We start from the raw sequence: 18,528 nt of genomic DNA on the forward strand, positions 1-18,528 counted from the left end.
GGTGGGGGGGAGCGGGGAAGGGGGGGAAGCATATCTCCTTCCAGGTGGCTATAGCCTTCTTGTCTACAGATACAAACCCAAGCAATAATGCTTTATGTGCAACTGTAAGGAACTAATCCAGAGGAAGTATTGTAAGCCCACGAAGGCAAATCAAGCAGATATTGTCTGGGTTTTGCTGAAGGTCCAGTAAGTGAAATTGAAGTGCTGTATTAAAAAAAAAAACAACCCACAAACAAAAAAACCTCTAAACAAACAAACAAAAACACCAAGGAGGAAAAAAACAGCTGTACTTGTGATGAGAGCTGCAGTTTCTGCTGTCACAAGTGCCAATCTGTCTGTTGCTTCTGCCTCTGTGGAGTGCTCAAAAGGACCTTTTATATGTTTAAGTTAACTTGTTCTCTCTTTGTGGTAAGTAGTAGAATTTATTTGAATGTTTCTAGTTTTGTTGAAGAAAGATTGTTGATTATGGTGTTTAGAAATAGTTCAGAATCCTTGCCTTCTTTCATTACAAAAAAGATGAATTTGAATTAGGATTTTGGAATACAGATTACTTGTTTTTAAAAAGCTGTACACTTGCTGCTTGTTTACTGTCTTTGTAGAAATGTGGTTTACTGTTCTGGGTGAGCCCAATAGCTTGGTTTTTGAGTTCCAGTCAGATTTTATTTGCTTCAGGACACATGCTTAAAATACAAAAGTAAGGTTGTGGGGCCTTTTAAGACCTTGTTCTGGCTTGCAGTGCTGCAGTCAAAATCGGGCAAAAGAAACACTAAATGGATCACTCCTAACTAAGTGGAGGTGTTCATAGACAGATGAAAAGCAATGGAGTGTTGTATGTGCACTCTGAGGTGGAGTAGCAATACGTTGAGTTAGTTGCATGATAGGTTGGTAATTAACCTTGAGTAGGATCAGAGCATAATGGCTGCAGTGACCCAAGAGAGACTACACTTAGGAGTGACTATATTTAGCAGCAGCAACACATGAGCAGAGCTATACTTGCAGAGTAAAGCCAGGCCTGTTTATACTGCTTGTCCCCTACTTCCTCCTGCACGTGAGCAACTTCGGGTTTTTTTGTGGATGGGACTTTCCTCTTGGTTACAGAGAGATTATGTAGATAATATAACTCCCTTGTGTAGAGGGATTTAAACCAATCCTATATAAGCAGGACCATATGTGTCCATAAGGGATCTTCCTTGCAGGAAAGAGTTACTGAATACCTATTAAGAAAGACAAAACAAAAAACCCAAAACAAGACAAAAAAACCCCACCAATGAACTTGACAGAGAACCTCCACACATTTAATTACATTTGATATCTCAGATGTTGGAAGAAAGCACCATTTTCCTAGGTTGCCTTCTAATAACAACTTTTTACAAGAGTCTCCTTTGGATTGGTCTCTGCAGGGATTGTCTCAAACTGCTAGTCTCCAGTCAAGAGAAGAATTGATGAAAGTATCTGGAAGGATAGAATGTGAAGGACCCAACCGTCATCTTTACGACTTCAGTGGAAACTTGCGCTTAGATGGTCAAAGGTATTGACTTGACAACAAAGCCATAAATACATTTGGTTAGGAAAAATGCTTCCTGTGTGCTTTTAGTCTGCAACACCGAGCATATGCATGGTTTTGCTGCCAAGAAGAGGGTAATAATTAACAGTAGTCAATCAGAGCATCTGCCAGTATAAGGTAACATAGTTCTGTCTTTCTATGGAGACTTCTGCTTCTATGGGAGAGTTGGTTTCTTTGGAATCATCGTGGGTTTTTTATGAAAAGTAACATCTAAAGAGGAGGAAGAGTGGGGGAAATGGTTGGGGTTTTTAGGGCCTTCTTGTTACAGGAGGTAACGCAGAGGAAATGGGAAACCTTGGCCTTAAAACTGGAGCCAAAGGCTGCACCAGGTTCAGATCTGTAGAAAAAAATGATCTCAGAATCTGGAGTCTTTTATCAGTGTGATTTTTGATCTGTTGCAACTCTTGAAAGAAAAGAGCCTAGTTCTAGTACTGGGATTCGTAGAATTCAAAAGGTCGGTAGGAACATACAGGTATCATCTTGCTGTACCTGTTTTCCTGCACAAAAACTATTCCTTGGGCAATTTAGCTCAATAGTGACAGATGCAAGAATAGAAGAAGGTCACTTCCATCCCACTTGAAAATCACGTGGGTAATACAGTTTTCCCAAAATGTTTGTTTAATGGCATATGTGAGGTTATAGTGTGCTTGGAATGGATGGTCTGGGTTGGAAGTGTGATGCTTCTCTCTCCTCGATGTGAGAGAACATATTAGCTAAGGTAAAGTGCAGAGTAGGCTTATGGCTGCTGCGTAAGTTCTCAAGTATTGGGTAACCAGAACAGCTCCCTTGTATCACCTTCACCCTACTGTGCTGTAGCAGGGATTAGACTTACACAGGTTTCAGTGCTCTCTTGACTTGTAAATTCATTATTTTAATTTCCTCCTTTTGTGGTTTGTTTGGGGTTTTGGGGGGCGGGAGAGGAAAGGAGAATTGCTTTCCTAAAGTGTTATGAAGAATTGAAAAACACACGTACTTCTTGCTTTGCAGCCCAGTTCCTGTTGGTCCAGACCAGATCCTGCTAAGAGGTGCACAACTGAGAAACACTCAGTGGGTCTTGGGTATTGTTGTGTATACAGGACATGATACAAAACTCATGCAGGTAAAGTTTTTAAGGAGATCTAGAGTATGTTCTGATAGAAGCTGATTATCTTTCCTGTATTCTATTTTTCTTTTGGACTGAGTTTATGAAATGATTTGACTCACTATAGCTGTTTAAGACGTGGAGGCTTTGAGGAATACAAGATATTGTTGTCCTTGAGGTTGCATGTGCACTTGTTAAAACACTTATTGAGGTATTTGTCTCAAAACACTTCAGTACGTAAGCAAAACTATTTTATCTTAATTTATCTGATAGCTGGACAATATTTAAAACTGAGGTTTAACAGCTGAAGAGATGGTAATGACCACCTACAATTTTAGCACTTGGAGATAATTAGGTTAAGACTACAGTCTCTGTATTGCCTTAATGGCAGGGAGTGCCTGGAGGGACCAGCAACATGTATATGTTGCTCACCTCTGCTGACTGCAGTGGGATGGACAGACAGGAGATGAGTGTTCTAGGTTTTTAGAACGGAATGGTTCTCTTACTCCACTATCCTGTCAGTTTTGGAGTCATTAGGAGTATTGGCTTCTACTACTACCTTGTTGAGCTTTGCATACAATATTGAGCTAAATAGAGTTGAAGTAGTAAGTTCTATAATGGGCCCTAAAAATAAAGATTGAGTTTGCTTCTGCAATTCCCTCTTGTATAAGCCATTGGCAGACTTTCTTTTTTTCTGCTGCTGTTCAGAATTCAACCAAAGCACCTCTGAAGAGATCAAATGTGGAGAAAGTGACCAACATGCAGATCCTGGTTTTGTTCTGTATTCTCCTGGTGATGGCCCTTGTGAGTTCTGTAGGTGCCTTATTATGGAATAGAACACATGGTGAAGTCGTCTGGTATCTTGGCTCCAACAGTGAGTATGCAGGCAGTGTGCTAGGGGTGTATCAGGCTGTAGGGCCAGCCAGGCTCTTAACTTTGCTAAATGAGTAGATAAAATAAGAAACAAAGAAACACAAACAGCCTGTTGCTAACTTTCGCTGGCCCAACTTTTTTTTTTTTTTTTGAGAATGGGCTGGCATAAGTGAACTTGCTGGTGAGGCTTCTGTTAATAAAACCTTCTAAAGGTTAGGTAAATATCACTGGGCTACCACCCATGGAACAGGGAAGAAACAGAAAGGGGGCAAGAGTTATTCTTGGATATTTGGTGTTCAAGTTCTTTCAGCTCTGTGGAGATGCCATGCACAAATCTGTTTTTAGAGCAGGTCACGCACTGCCTTAGGTATCATGTCTGACTGTACCTGACTGCAGGATAGCAGTTATCAGTCTGATGATACTGACTTCAACTTTATGCTTATGTACAGAAGCAAAGGATTTCTCTAGCTTTTTTCAGTCAGAAATGCTGATCTGCTCTCATTGTAGAGAAAACTGTTAAATGCTAAATGTTATGATTTTGTATTTATTGGATAATGTTTCAGAGTCATTTTGGCTTCTGACCATTATTTTGTAATGAAAAAACTGATCTCTTAGCATGCTTATTAAGGGGTTTTATTTGATTTCATCCATACTTCTTGAATGCATTAGTTCAGCTAAAGATGGGCCTTATGCAAGCACTTAAGGATGAAACAAATTGCTCTCCAGTACACTTCTGACTGGAGGGGGTTACCTTAGCTAGCTATAAAATGTGTCGTTACAAACATCTTGAGGTTCGGATCTGAAAACAATTCTAAAAACTGCAAATAGTCTTTTTGCTGGTGATTGCAAAACAGATGGCAAAGGGAGTCTTCTGCAGTTTAAGAACTGCAATTGTGATAGTAATGAAAAAAATTCATATAGGAAGACCATGGAAGTGCCTCATATTTGACTCTGGTTTTTGGTAGTTGCAATGTCTTCTAGTAGCAGTATCAGCAACTTTGAAAGTTTCTTCCGTACCCTCCCCCTTGCTTTTTAATGAGGAAGTTTAAATTTGTGCCTTCATTTGTGATGAAAGTAATGTTGGAAAAGATGAATGGAACAAACTTTTGAACTTGTGCTAATATAAAACAGGTGCAACCTGTAATAAACTAGGATGACAGAGTAGTCTGTATAGATGCTTTTTTGTAAATTGAACACACAATTTCTATCACTTTTGTAACTGCCACGCACAGGAAAGACACTTTTTCAGGCTAGGCAGGTAGATATTAAACTTTTGTTAAATGTCTAATTTCTATAAAGATTGTATTGTAAAAACCTTCTCCAATATCAAGTGTGCTTCTACTCTTTCTGTAAACTGATCAAAGATATGGAATTCATGTGTGCTCACACTTGGAGGTGCCTAGTCCAAACTTCAAGTCTTGCTCTTATCTTCATTAGGCTTCAGCAACTTTCTCTGGCTTCTGTCTCCTCCTAGTTTGCTCCCCTGCCTTTTTACTAACTTATTTGTAACACTGAAAACTCCTTAGTTGTGGGCTGTGACTCCACTGTGCTGGGTGCTCTGCATGCTGACTGAAGTGCCTCCCTAAGCTTCAAGGAAAGTGAAGAACAGACAAATGCAGAGACTTTGGATGTGAAGAGAAGCTGTGGGTGGCACCGTGAACAGGAGCCTCCATCTTGTTCTCTGTGTCTCTGCTGAGCCTTGCCCATTCCTGCCTGCTGTCTATAAATGCTTCCCCTTTCCTTTAGGACCAGTTGTGCTGGCAGATTTATTTGGGCAACTTGCCCAATGTTGTCACCATTAAGAACAGCTCTTCTGCCTAAGCAGGATGCCTTAGTTCATTTACTAGGTGTCTGTTTAACAGTCACCTCATTCTCTTAGATTTCTTCAGTGTGAATAACTTCTCAAGTCCGCCAATGCTGGCAGATTTTAGAACAAATTTTAGTCTTTTTTTTTTAATAACTCCACTGAGACAAGTAGGCACTTCCTGAAAGGTAAAGTTATGTTACTAGTGATATTGGTGGCTCTTAATTGGGGCAGTTGACACATCTCTAAATTTGCGTTATATTGTGAAATATCATACTTCGCACCATCTGTTTAGCAAAAATTGTTCAGAAAGTGTTCTGTTTTCTAATATATAGCCTCACCAATCTTGCCCTTCTTCACCTGGCATAATATGCTGTATATCCAGGCATGTGTTCTGTGGGTGTTTTGTATATGTACTATCAAAATCAATTAAGTCCTTTGTACTAGGTCTCACACACTTGCTGATTATTTTAGCACTACTAAATCTGATCAGACCAACTGCAGAAAGATGACTGCCCTTATACTGTATCACTCAGACTTCTGCCTTCTGTTTGTCTTGCGTCTTTTGGTCCACAGAAATGCTGTCTGTCAACTTTGGATACAATCTGCTGACGTTTATAATCTTATACAACAACCTTATTCCAATCAGTCTTCTGGTGACATTGGAAGTTGTCAAGTTTACTCAGGCTCTTTTTATAAATTGGGTAAGTAACAAGAATAAATGTATTAACATCAGTTTTGGAAAGTGACATTCAAAAAAAAACCACCCCACCCTGAAATCTTTTACCAGATTTTTCTGGTGCAACTTCTGGGAGAGGCAGGGAGAAGTTCAGTGGATTTATTCTGTATTAGTTCTGTGTTCCACAGGAAGTTAAAAGATTTAGTTATAGGAAGACCCTCTGTGCAAATGATCACTCTTGTATATTTTAGGCTTTCAGAATGAGAAGGCAGGCTCAGCTCTTTTGGTTGAAGGAGGTCTCTCAGCTGACTCATGTTCAGTAAATATCTTTTGAAAACTCTTCAGTACCTTATGACTTTTCAGTCACAGCAGAGGGAAAGACTAGACTTGTTTAGAGGTGTGGGGGAGGGATTGGGGTGGTGATTTGTGTGTGTGTTTTTTTTTTTTTAATTTAAATCCAGAGGCTGGCCTTAAGGTCACCTCTGGTATGAATCATAGTTTTTCAGTAAGAGGATGAGTTGGTGGTGCTTCATGCAAGAAAACAGTAATCCCTTTGTTCAGGCAAGCTTTGACTTCAAAGTGTGTTTCTGTTCAGTTGTGGACCAAAAATACTGTAGTGATGTCTCTTAAGCTGAACAAAACAAAGATAAATACTTTGTCTTGGTGTGTGTTAATCCTTGGACTTTCAGTAAAGTTCCCCTAAAATACAAGGAGATGAGGTCTAATGTGTCTGTTCTCTGAGCTGCTTATAATGTATTGGAGATGCTTTACTAACTTATCTGAGAAATTGCTTTGGTTCATGTAGTGGCTGTTTTGTTTACCCTCCCAATTAAATGTAATAGGAGGAGTTAATTTCAGTCACTTAAATTGTCTCTTCAATCATGGATGTGGCTAAATTGCATTGTTGTAACTGAAGACCTATGATTAGCATGGCTAAGCCTGTCAGAACTTCTTCCTACTGCACTAAACTCTTAAACTAGAGATTTAATGAATAAAATGATAATTACCTATAATTGAATCTAGCTTTTCTCATGTACGTGTAGTATGGAGGTATACTTTGGAAAGGAGGCACCCCTATTCAGCCTGGGATGCTGTTTGTCTCTCAAGCCTTCAGAACCTCCACCAATGGAGTTAAGTCAATCAAGCCAACTGGAGCTGACTAAAAGAAGGCTTCAGTGTTTAATTTGCGTAGCATAGGTCTAATTTTGCTCTTATTTCAGGACATAGATATGTATTATCCTGAAACAGATACACCTGCAATGGCCAGAACCTCAAACCTGAATGAGGAACTTGGGCAGGTAAGACAACACTTTAAGTGTCGTGTTTGTGATACATTCTGGAAGGACAGAAGGTATGAGAGCTGCAGTACAAACACAATTTATTCTATTGCTCAGGTTATTGGGACATCTTTACTTTCATTAGTCCAAGTCTTACAAGTGAAATAATGAGTTATCACAGGATTAAATTTGAGGTCATATGTGATAGGGATTGATACCAAATATGAAGTAACAGTGAAGAGACATACGGTTCTTTGGTTGAAATGATGCAGATGGTTGGGAACGCTTTGTGAATAGACAGGCCGGACATTCAGTAGATAAAAAGGCCTTGAAATGTAGTATTCTGTGTAAAATAGATAAAGAGAATAACCTTGTATCTTAAGTAGAACAGATAAGGGGGTAGTGCTAGTTTGTGATAATGAGAATTGTGCTAATTAAGCCAAGAGTTAAAACTGAGCATGCGTAAAGACTGAGTTCATCTAAAGGACACTGTGAGGAAGACTATCAATGACCACCAGAAGACCCTGAAAGACCACCAAAGAACTCAAGGGCGCATGCATCAAAGACTTTTTGCATATGTTAATGAATTCTGGGAAACAATATGAATATTTAGATTATTTCTCGGAAATGTAATGAATATGTATACCCTAATTGTATGTAACTTCTATGGTTAAGTGATTTGGCATGCACACTAGGTGGAGCGATCCCCTGTGCGTCCGACATAGCAATAAAGAATACCTACTTTCTAAAACTCCAAATTGAGTCTTGGAGAGTTTGTCAGGAACTTCTTCATTTCATATGGGCATTTTTAAGCCTGGGAATAGAATCTTTATTTCTTATGTTCACTCTAAACTGACTTTTTTCCTCAAGGGTGTTGAAGAGATGCTCTGTGGTTGTGACTGTCTATACCGGAACAGAATGTACAGGACTAAGCTTGGCTGAAGAACAGGCCAATAGCCTCAGCCTGTGTTCTTAGTTCTTCATGTTTCTGACCACCTCACAGGAAATGCAAGTCAAAAAAATGCAGTTCTATTCCTAATTTAGATTGTGTTCCTTCAAGCACTTCCATTTTCCTTTCAGATAAAGATACTGTATGTTAACAGATCTCTTACAACAAGTACAAGTTACAAATTCTGCAAATGAGATTTTTCAAAATGGAAGGGCTTCCCAAAATAAGGTTACTGGAAAATATAATTTTGCCATTGAAATTTTGTAGTACCATTGAGAAATCCTAGCTTTTTTCCTTGACCACCAAAGTCGTAAGTGTGTAACTGGACCACATGAACTTCATAATTCGTGTGAATTTAGTGTTGGAGATTGTTATGTATGTAAAATACATAATTATTGTGCCCTGCTCAGCAGGGTGGTAGTCAATATTCTTCCTGCTTAATCTGATGGGCCTTTTCCTTAGGATTGTTAAAATATGATTTGTATTTAGATTGCTTTGATGTGAAGTTATCGACCTCCGAATTATGGTAGTGGTTTTGTCCGAAGTAAACTATATTATGTGGCATAATGTGTATTGTTGGCCCATATGTTGTTTTCAGAAATGGCTTACTAGTGATTCTGTGAATTTTTGGGTTCGTTAATTGAATTGGTCACAGGTGTATTTTAAAATTTTATTATATGCTAGAATTATTAATGACTTGAAGTTCCTCAGATGTTTGGGTACCCACTTTGTAAATGGAGCCTGTGCAAGTTAGAAGTCAATTCTGTAGTCAGAAGCAGTGTAGTGCACAGCTAAAGGATCACTTAACTAGTAGTATAGTGCACTGTCTTGTAACTGAATTGCAAATATTGAGGAAAAGCTTTTTGCAACTCTAGGCAAAATATTCTGGTCTTTAAATTGGCTAGCTCTTACGTTAGCACTATTCCTTCCTACCTGTTGCCGGTTTAAAATCTTACCTGGTGTCTAGGTAAAATAATGTGGAATTTAGCTTGCAATTAATTTTGGTCTGTTGTGGCCTATTGAAGGTAGGAATGTTGAATCTGTTTAGTGCTTCAAGAAGTCATGTTGCCGTGTTGGTGATGTCTTCAAGTTCTAGCTGAAAGTCACTGGTTTCCATTAAGGGATTATTAGCTTGGGCAGTGCTGACGATGGCTGTATATCTTGCACTTCAGGACTGTTCATGACTGGATACCAGAAAAAGCAGTTTATGTTTGCCTGCAGAATACCACTTGGACTTACTCTAGGATATTCCTTGCACAGTACTGTTTATGGCAGGGGAAAAAACCCCAAGCAAATTCCTGGTGATCTTTGGAACACAGAATATTTAAATTCTAAATAGTTAAATTCTAATGATTCTTCAACAATCTTACAAGTCTTTTGTTTTAATTCCCAGTCTTGCTGTTTGACGTTAGTACAGTTGAAAGATTTGGTCACTGTTCAACTAGCACAAGCAAGTACATCTGTCCTGACCACGCTGGAGCCTTGGCAATTGATACCTACTATTTGGGCCTTGCTGCATTTAGAGATAAGAAGAAATAATGCCATTGAATAACTTTCCTGATTATTTTCCTGTAGCTTTAGGACAAACCAAGCTGTAATAAGCCTGCGTTGGCCAGTACTGTGACATTTGAGCCATATGTCTCCCAGAATTTTCCTGATACTTAATCTGTTTTCCACTTTGAATTTTGTTACTTTGCAAGTTGAAAATTAGATTTTTTTTTCTTCCCCCCCCTTCTAGGTGAAATACCTGTTTTCTGATAAAACAGGTACTCTAACATGCAATATCATGAACTTTAAGAAATGTAGTATTGCTGGAGTGACATATGGGTAAGTGACTTTTTTAGAAAATCTGTGGCTTAATATGTGCTTGTTAATGGTACGTACTTCTAGATCAGAACAGGATTAGAACATTCTGTTCTTCCATTTGTATTTTAGTATATTTTCTGGTCTCAGTTAATAGGTCTCATTTTGATATCCTGCAACACAAACTATGAAATGCAAACCTGGGGACTACTTTACATGAAGTAAAGAGAAATAATTACTTGTTTCTTAACTTAATTGATCATGATTTAAACTAAACCAGAAGTGCTAAATAACCTCTGGCCTTTCCAGAGGGAAGAAGATGCAGCTTAAGGGTAGTAATTGTCATGCTTCTGTGAATTCTGCAGATGAACTAGGATTTCATTACAACCACGTAGCTGTAATTGTAGTTGTAGAGTTAAATATTCCTTGCACGGGAGGGATACCCACTTACTGGTTTTGTTTCTGTCAAAAGGATCCCTTTGAGTTATGCCAGTATTTCATAGCACTAGGCCTTTTGAGTCTTGAATATTAAATCTTTGTCTTTGCTTAGTTTTAAATGGGTAGTTTTAAGATCTCTGTGGAAGTTAACCTTAGAGTTCCATGGTAGCTAAATTAGATAGCTCAAAATGCAGAAAACTTGATTTACATGTATGAACAGCTGAACCCAGCATGTGTTTGTATGCGTGATGATTCATTGATCTTCGTCTTCTACCTATTTTTTGGTTTGCGAAGTGGAATAAATGTTCTTTTTTCCTTTTTGTACCCCTCAGTCACTTTCCCGAGCTGGAAAGAGAACGTTCATCAGAAGACTTCAGGTAAATATATTCAAAGATGTTTGTGTTCTGTATAGCAGAGTGGGGACAGCCTATATAAAGACTGCTTTCCAGTTTGGGACTGGAAGAAGTCCAGGGGAGCAGTCTGTGTAAAATACTCTTCCTGCAGAGCTGGTGGGTGGTGATGGATCTTTTCTTCTGCATACAGAGATGGTGGGTGAAGGGGAGTGAGGGATAGGCAGTGGCTGGGGTGGCTTGGATGCATGCTAATGCAGTGCTTATTTGTAATTGCAGACAACCAAGTTACAAGCTAAGAGTAACCTTCTTTACAGTAACCTTACCCCTAGCTAGAGACTGAATGTTACTCTTTGCAATCACTAAGTTCAAACTTGAGAAGGAGAAGAAAAGGAACTTCTTTATTAAAATTTTATGTTTTTATAATTAAACTGGGAAAGAGCTTGATATGGAGGTGTCTCATGTCAAGAGAACCACTCCTCTTTATTCAGAGATTTAATGAATAGAGGTATTGGGTCTGTCCCATCCTACAGAAAGGAGTGAAAACCTAAAGCATTACGCAGGTGTCACTGTAGCATGTTCAGATTAACAGGAAGTGGGGGGAAGAGCCAGAGAGGGCTAATGTGGCTTTGGCAAATACAGGTAAGAAGTGAGTTCCCACCCACGAAACAGGTAGACACTCAATGCTGTTAGCCACTTTCTGAAGAACTAAGTTAAGCTTCTCTACTGGTCCATCTCATTTTTATAATCAACTTTTAGGAAGGTGATATGATATGATGTTATGTTGCTACTTCGGCTGAGATGTGATTTCTATGGATGCATCTTTTTCTTCAGCATGTTGTTGTTTCCTTCGTTGCCATCTTTTCTCTCCCTGTATGCTTCTTTTCTAGTCAGTTCTGTGGAAGAGTTTCTTCCAGGTACTGATTTGCAGTACTTGAGCTTAAACGCCTCCAGTGGTCAACCTGAAGCAGAACTGACTGACTAGAGAGGGAGCTTAGGGATATTGATCTTTGACCTATCTTAAAAGCAGGTCACCTTGAAATCAATGTATTTCAAGTACACTTAAAAGCTGCTTCTGCTACATCTGTCCTAGGAAGTGTGTTGACACTTGAATCCTCTCAAATACACTACCAAGCATAACCATTTTGGGTTTCTTGCTGGTGTTCCGAGGAAATTATTGCTCACTTTCAGCACTTGTTGTATTACTCATATGATCTTTTCACAGTACTTTCAAGGACAGTGGAATCTTACTGTGTTTTCCTTTGCTTCCTAATAAAATAGATGAAGTAGTAAGATTGGAAATGTTGCCACTGTTACGTTTGAATATGCTTGTCTTGCTCTGCAGCCAGCTACCTCCTTCTACCAGTGAATCGTGTGAATTTGATGACCCAAGACTGCTGCAAAACATTGAAAATGACCATGTAAGTTTACTCATCAAATATCATGTCTCTTAAACACCCTGTTATAGGCCTCTCTGGAATTGAATGCTAAACAAATCTACTTGTGTGATGAAATCTGCTCTATGGGTGTGTCATGCAAGCACAGAGTGGGGAAAAAGGACACAAAATAGCTCCCCCAAACCCTTTCTGCCCACTTGTCTTACTACCGAATTAAAGGAACAATGACATCGATGTGGGTACCAGCTAGCTATAAACCAGCTTCATATATGCTAGTGTATATGGAAGATAATGTCTTGTAGCAAATGATGGTAGAAATTGTAATTCTTTAAAAGAAAAACTACTTGTGGTGTTCAAACATCCATACTTGTGGTGCTCAAACAATCCAGAGCATTGCAAGGTGGTTCTGGTATGAGACCTGCTTTAAATACTGTAACTGTTTGGAATTCCAATTGCGTACAGGATGTAAGAGATGGGTTTTAATGGCAAGCTTAAGCTTAGCCTGACACTTAGTAATCTTAGCCTAACTGGTTGTGTCCTAAAGGGACCTAGTCCTTAGGAGAGTGTCAGTTCATTGCTTATTTGGAAACCATGCAGCTATGAAGTGTCTGACTGGACAACAGACAACTTAAGTCACTTGTGAAAAATATGACCCTTGTATTCTGCAGAAACTGTATCACTGTAGGGAATCTGGGCATTGGCAAGCACAAACTCAAATGACAAACTCAATTAACTGATTGCTCTCCTTAGTGTAACTTGTATAACTTCTGTAACTGGGCTGGTTAAGTTTAGTATGAGCATCTAAAATATAGTTACAACATCCTGTTTGTGTGCAGCAAATCTTTGCTTTCTGTTTGGCTTTACAGTACTTAAGAAGTTGAAATGCAGCATGGTATAAATGCCCAAAGGAATATTTACTACTTTGTATGTCACTACATATTCCTCAGGGTGATAGAGCCAGAAGATGGCTCCTGTGCTCTAACCTTCAGGACGGTGGCCTTGCCAGGACAACGTACAGGTTTCCTGTGTGGCTTTTGTAATCATCTGCACTGGAAGGACTTCCCACTGCACTTCACTTGCAGCCAAGATTTGGGTTGCCTCCTGTTCTTTTGTGTTCTGTTTGTTTATATATGGTTACAGTTATGGTTTATGGCAGTTGCTGACACCAGGTACTCCTTCTGAATGCAAGGCTACTGGTTTAGGTAAAGATAAAGCGTGTTTGGGCTCTTCCTCACTGGCTGTTGCTTTAGGCATCTCTGCAGAGAAGTGCTTCGGTACATTTTAATAGACTCAGCAGAAGGGACATATATCAAATGGCCTGTGAGATGGAGTTTCTCATCTAGCCTTGAGATGGCTCCTTAACTTTGGGGTATCTCTAATTCTTTGATCTTCTCTGGGTAGAGCTTCTAGTTTGGGAGATAGAAGGAATATTTGCTGTTGTAGCAGGCAAATAAAGGATTTTGGTAGCTTCCTTAGGTGTCACTTAGTCTGGACAACTCAGAAGTCTTTGTTCTTTACATGCTGAACTCTTAGGCATCAAGTTTCCTTTGGGCTGGCAACTTGAACAGATCAATACTGTTGTCACTGCACAACTGACTATTGTCTGAGCCCACTCTGTGAACTCAGCCCTCAGACAATTGGTGGGGAAACTTGTGGCTGATAAGACTTAAGGTGTACCTTGTGTAGGTCAAAGATATCTTTTGGAGCCTGGCTGTACTGGAGGGATGGATGCCACCCACTGACAAGTGGTGATTTAGCACAAGACACAAGAATGCAAGGACTACTTGTGACAGTTTGCTTAGGAAGTTCAGATCCATTTGTCAAACTGTATCAGTGAGATGAGGGCTGGATTATAGGATAGTGGGAGAGGGAAGAGTCACCTGTTACTAGCTCATAAGCTTTTTGCATTAGGTCAGCTGTTAAGGTGCATAAACTGCTTCCTTCTACTTAAATATCCTTAGTTATCATAGCTAGTAGATAGCTGCAGATACCATTTACAGATGTCTGACAATCTCTACTCGTTTAGTGAACTGAGGTGATAAAACTGAAGTATTCTAGCACAAGCTGCCTTGTGGGGTCAGATGGTGCTGTTCTCAGCTGGGCAATGAATTCTTTTTAAACATTTGCCCTTTTGCAGCTGAAGTTGTCATGTGCTGTGTCTCACAAACACTCAATAATTGCTTCTTACTCTGTTCTTGAAGATTTTTTTTTTTTCAATCCAGTCGCAAGTATTAGTTTAGAGCTGTTTCAGTGCCAAGTAATTTTCTTTCCTGGTTGAAAATAAAAAAATAATGTACTTGTCCTCATGAGATTGTTTTCCTTCTGCTAGGAATATTTTAGCATCCTGCATCACCTCTGAATTTCGTATCTCTTCTGGGCCACTGGTGTGTAAGGACTGACTGATGGCCAAGTCCACTCTTGAGTAACAGTCAAAGAATTATTGCCCTGCAGGAAGTGTTCAAAGGAAAAATAACTTGTCTTGACAACATGTGGAGGTTTCTCTTGACTTCTCTGGGATTTTAATGTGGAAGAAAGTACTTAGGTTTGTCTGCCTATACTTTTTCTTTGTAACAGCTTCTGTTGGATCAACTGTGCATCAGCGCCAAGAGTATGATGCTGGCTTGTTTCTATAGGGAAAATGGCATAAACTCTTATTAGAATAAGCAAAGATCAGTTATTTCCAAAAACTTCAAAGAAAGTTTGGTGAATGTGCTAGATGGTCTTTATCTTGGTGCTTGTGAGTTGCACATGTGCTGTGAATAAACTTATCATGGAGATGCAAGCCTGTTTGGTGTGGGGTTATTTTTTACCCTGATATGAGCACAGGGAAGGAGGTCAAGAAGTAAAAGAACTAATAAACTCGTATCTCATCCTAGACTTCTCTGTTATCTCCCAGGATTCTTTCCAAACTTCCTCTACTCATTCCAATCTGCGTATAAGCTCTCTTCTGAGGCTTGCAAATTACTGCTTGCGCAAGAAGAAGCAAGCATGTAGCTGGTATAGCTGCAGATGCATGAATTGATTCAGTGAGTATATGTGAGGAGTAGTTAAGCAGCTGGCCAGGCGGAACAGATAATTGTTGTGCTCATGTTGAGCCTTTACCATAGTGAAAGTGTTCATTTAGATCTCTCCAACATGTCTGCTTGTTTCCATGAAGTATGTGGGAACTGAGGCTTTTATCCTATCAGGCTTTGTAATGACTGCGATTGTCAGCTGATTCTTAATTCCTTAGGAAAGCAGAACAAGAAAAGCATATCACTACTGGAATGAAAAACTGGAATTTAAAATACAGTAGGAGGAAAATACATTCAGGTGGTGAGAACCTCTGGGAGGCTTTTGGTCAGAAAGTAACTGTTGCCTGAAAACTGTCCAAACATACTGTTTTACAGCTGACAAATTGTTATAGCTTGGTGAGAAATACTTTTCACTCTTCTGCTTTTGCCCTTATTGTCCATACTTTTCTTTTGTTCAAGCACAAGGCAGTATCTTTAATTATAGATCATATTTTGGTGACTTTGGACAAGATAAACTTGCATTTAACCAACATTTGAATATCAGTAGAGTTAATGTGTTCTTTGAGTCTGTGCCTGAAATATCCCAAATCCGCTCCAACCTTACCAGCTTCACTGTTTTAGAGATGCCCAACGTATCTGGATCCTCACACTGTTCTCCAGGTATTATTTTAATGAACAAAACAGTAGGAAGTTCACATCTTTTTGAGACAGTGAGTCGTAATTCTCCCTGGTAATGAAATGGATGAGTATTTTACTAGCTGTCCTTGGCAGAATGTGCCACACTTATGCTAAGTAGTAAGCTCAAGTTGTTACTGTGCCTTAATATCCCATTGGCCATTTTTAGGCCATTTGCTCAAAAACCTGTCAGTCCTGCTCATCTGGAAATACTGTGAATGGAGGCACTGATCTGGTACTGCTACAAGTCAAAGGAGAGATGAATAAATATCTTTAACTTGACATGCAACTTCCTTGTAATTTTATCACGCTGTGAACAGTTGACTAGAATAATGCAGTTTCTGTCTTCAGAGTGAAGAGGCCCAGGTAAGGACATGTGTGACAAATGTGCAGATATGTAGCTCTGAGGAGTGCAGTTTGCTCCCCAAAAGAACGAGTTTCGACTCAGTGTATTCTCCCTTATTCAGAGGGAACAAAACAAAGGGATGAAAACTTACTACAGCTTCCTGACCAGTGGTCTATGCCCTGCTTGATAATGGATAATGATGTGCCTTCTAGATAGGGAAACTTTTACTTTCAGTGTAGATAATGCTTTGTAGATAACAATCCAGACACTGCTTCCAGAAATACGAGACTGTCTCAATGTGTCTGTAGTTCTCATATTGTAGGGGCAGTGTGCAAAATAAGTTCAGCCAGTGGGGTGTACTGCTGGCATAGGTGGTTGTACACCAGATGTGCCATGCATCTTTGGAAAAGACAGAGAAAGAGAAGCAATAGCTTTCACCTAGAGCTGTTGGCACACAGGGAGAAAAATGGGGGGAGAAGGCACTCAGATTGAGAACTGCCTGTGGACGGATGAGCAAGAGACTAAAATATGCAAACTTTGTTCCTGCTACAGATAAATAGAGAAGGAAAAGATGGGGTGGGAAGAAATAGAGCTGAACTTAACATATGAGCAGGCAAGGAATGTCTCACGGAGACCATCAGGAAGAATTTGAGTACTAAAATGTCAGGGACTTGCTTTAATAGAGGAAAATAAGTAATAAAGCAGAATCAGTTAACCTGTGGGATCTCTGTCTTATGCTGGGGTTAAGCTTGGCATGGTGCAAGGGATGTATCACCACAGAAGCTATTAATGAGTTTTCTGTTCACAGTTCTGAAGTAGGAATTTGAATGCTCTATCCTGATTCATGCCAATGCAACAAATATTATGTCAGTGCTGGAATAATATAGAAAGGAAACAAATGACAGCTGTGTGGAGGAGCTGATGTGATAAGCTGGGCCTCTGGTGATCTGTTGCTATAGAATTGGAAGATTGCCATATAATACATTGTGAGCTGTGAAAATACCAAGACAGCAACAAATTACATTGCTGGCTTGAAAGCAGAAGTATATACATAGGAAAGATTGAAATCTATGACATTACTGGAGCCAGGTTGTTTCCAGATGATAGAACACATACTATGAAAGCTTATAAGGGACTAGGTGATAAACGTGTAAGAAGGACAGCAAAGGTCTGCAGCAATGGATGCTGAAATGAGAATCTAGCAGGCTATGCATTTTGAGATGGAGTTAAAACTTTCATTGCTTTCACTGGAAATAATGAAGCAGCAGAAACCTCCTGACCAGTAATTTGCTGTGGACTTAACATTTTGTACACTACTCTCAGATTATATTCCATCTGTTCCTTTTCTGGAACACAGCCTCTGCACTCCAGCATGACAAAAGCTACAACTGTTGTTATTTTAGTGGCTTGTGACCATACAATTAAAAAGTTTCAGTATACAAAGATAAAGGTCCCATGTGAAACAGTTTGCCATGAGTATTTTCATGAATAAATACATGAAGTAAAACAAGAATATAAGTATTGGATCTGCAGTCCTTTTATTACACTCTTTTCTGATATGCTTACTTTTTGTTTACACATGTTAACACAACATTTGCCAGCTGACACTTTGTGGCTTTCATAGTAATTTACTTTCTTCTAATTAAACCTTGCTATAGCATCTTTCTGTTGTACAAGTATGCAGGCCATGTGCATCATATTGAAAAAAGAAACAAAAACTCAAGAATTTTTTCCTATTCTTGGTCTTGTCCCTGAAATAGGACCTGAGATAGAACAAAACTTTATTTTTGTCACATAGCTTGGCTTGGGGAGAGAAGCATTAATGTGTCTTGAGACCCAGTTGTGAATGCTGCTGGCCTGATCATGAGAAGTTTGTTTTAAGTGCCCCTCTAAGTGGGAAATGGAGGAGTCCTTAATGTCTCAGTAGTTCTATGTGATTAAAGGGTTTTATAAAATGATTGTGTGTTGTATTTCAGGTAGTAGTACTGCATATACTCTTAGAAAAATACATATAATATAAGCCTCTCACATCAGAGGATTTTTGGTGGCCTGTAGTTTTCACATAGTTTCATTTGAGTATTGTGGCCTTTTTCTGTTGTGAAATGTTCTGGTGTACACTAGCATAATAAATTTTGTAGATGCATCTTTTAACTGTTGGAAAAAAAAACTTGGATCCTGTTTTACTAGAATCTCGCAGGATTCTTCTCCATCTGATCTTGGTTTTAATATCACGATAGTGGGGTTTTGGACTGACCTTGTGCTTGTTATGCTCTTAATT

General features: G+C 39.2%; 1 protein-coding gene across 1 annotated transcript in view; it reads left to right on the top strand.

Annotated features, from left to right (window-relative positions):
• Positions 1 to 1,400: 1,400 nt before the first annotated feature.
• LOC104069334 (phospholipid-transporting ATPase IB-like) overlaps positions 1,401 to 18,528 on the top strand; it is a gene marked incomplete at its 5' end in the record, with an annotated part of 38,422 nt that continues 21,294 nt past the window's right edge. Inside the window, 8 exons of the mRNA XM_009574700.1 lie at positions 1,401 to 1,528; positions 2,552 to 2,663; positions 3,354 to 3,519; positions 5,899 to 6,026; positions 7,222 to 7,299; positions 9,966 to 10,054; positions 10,801 to 10,845; positions 12,164 to 12,239. Of these exons, the coding sequence (XP_009572995.1) occupies positions 1,401 to 1,528; positions 2,552 to 2,663; positions 3,354 to 3,519; positions 5,899 to 6,026; positions 7,222 to 7,299; positions 9,966 to 10,054; positions 10,801 to 10,845; positions 12,164 to 12,239 (822 nt within the window). The remainder of the gene's footprint in view (positions 1,529 to 2,551; positions 2,664 to 3,353; positions 3,520 to 5,898; positions 6,027 to 7,221; positions 7,300 to 9,965; positions 10,055 to 10,800; positions 10,846 to 12,163; positions 12,240 to 18,528) is intronic.

The sequence above is a fragment of the Fulmarus glacialis genome, unplaced genomic scaffold, assembly GCF_000690835.1.
Source record: "Fulmarus glacialis isolate BGI_N327 unplaced genomic scaffold, ASM69083v1 scaffold12093, whole genome shotgun sequence".
Lineage (NCBI taxonomy): Eukaryota > Metazoa > Chordata > Aves > Procellariiformes > Procellariidae > Fulmarus > Fulmarus glacialis.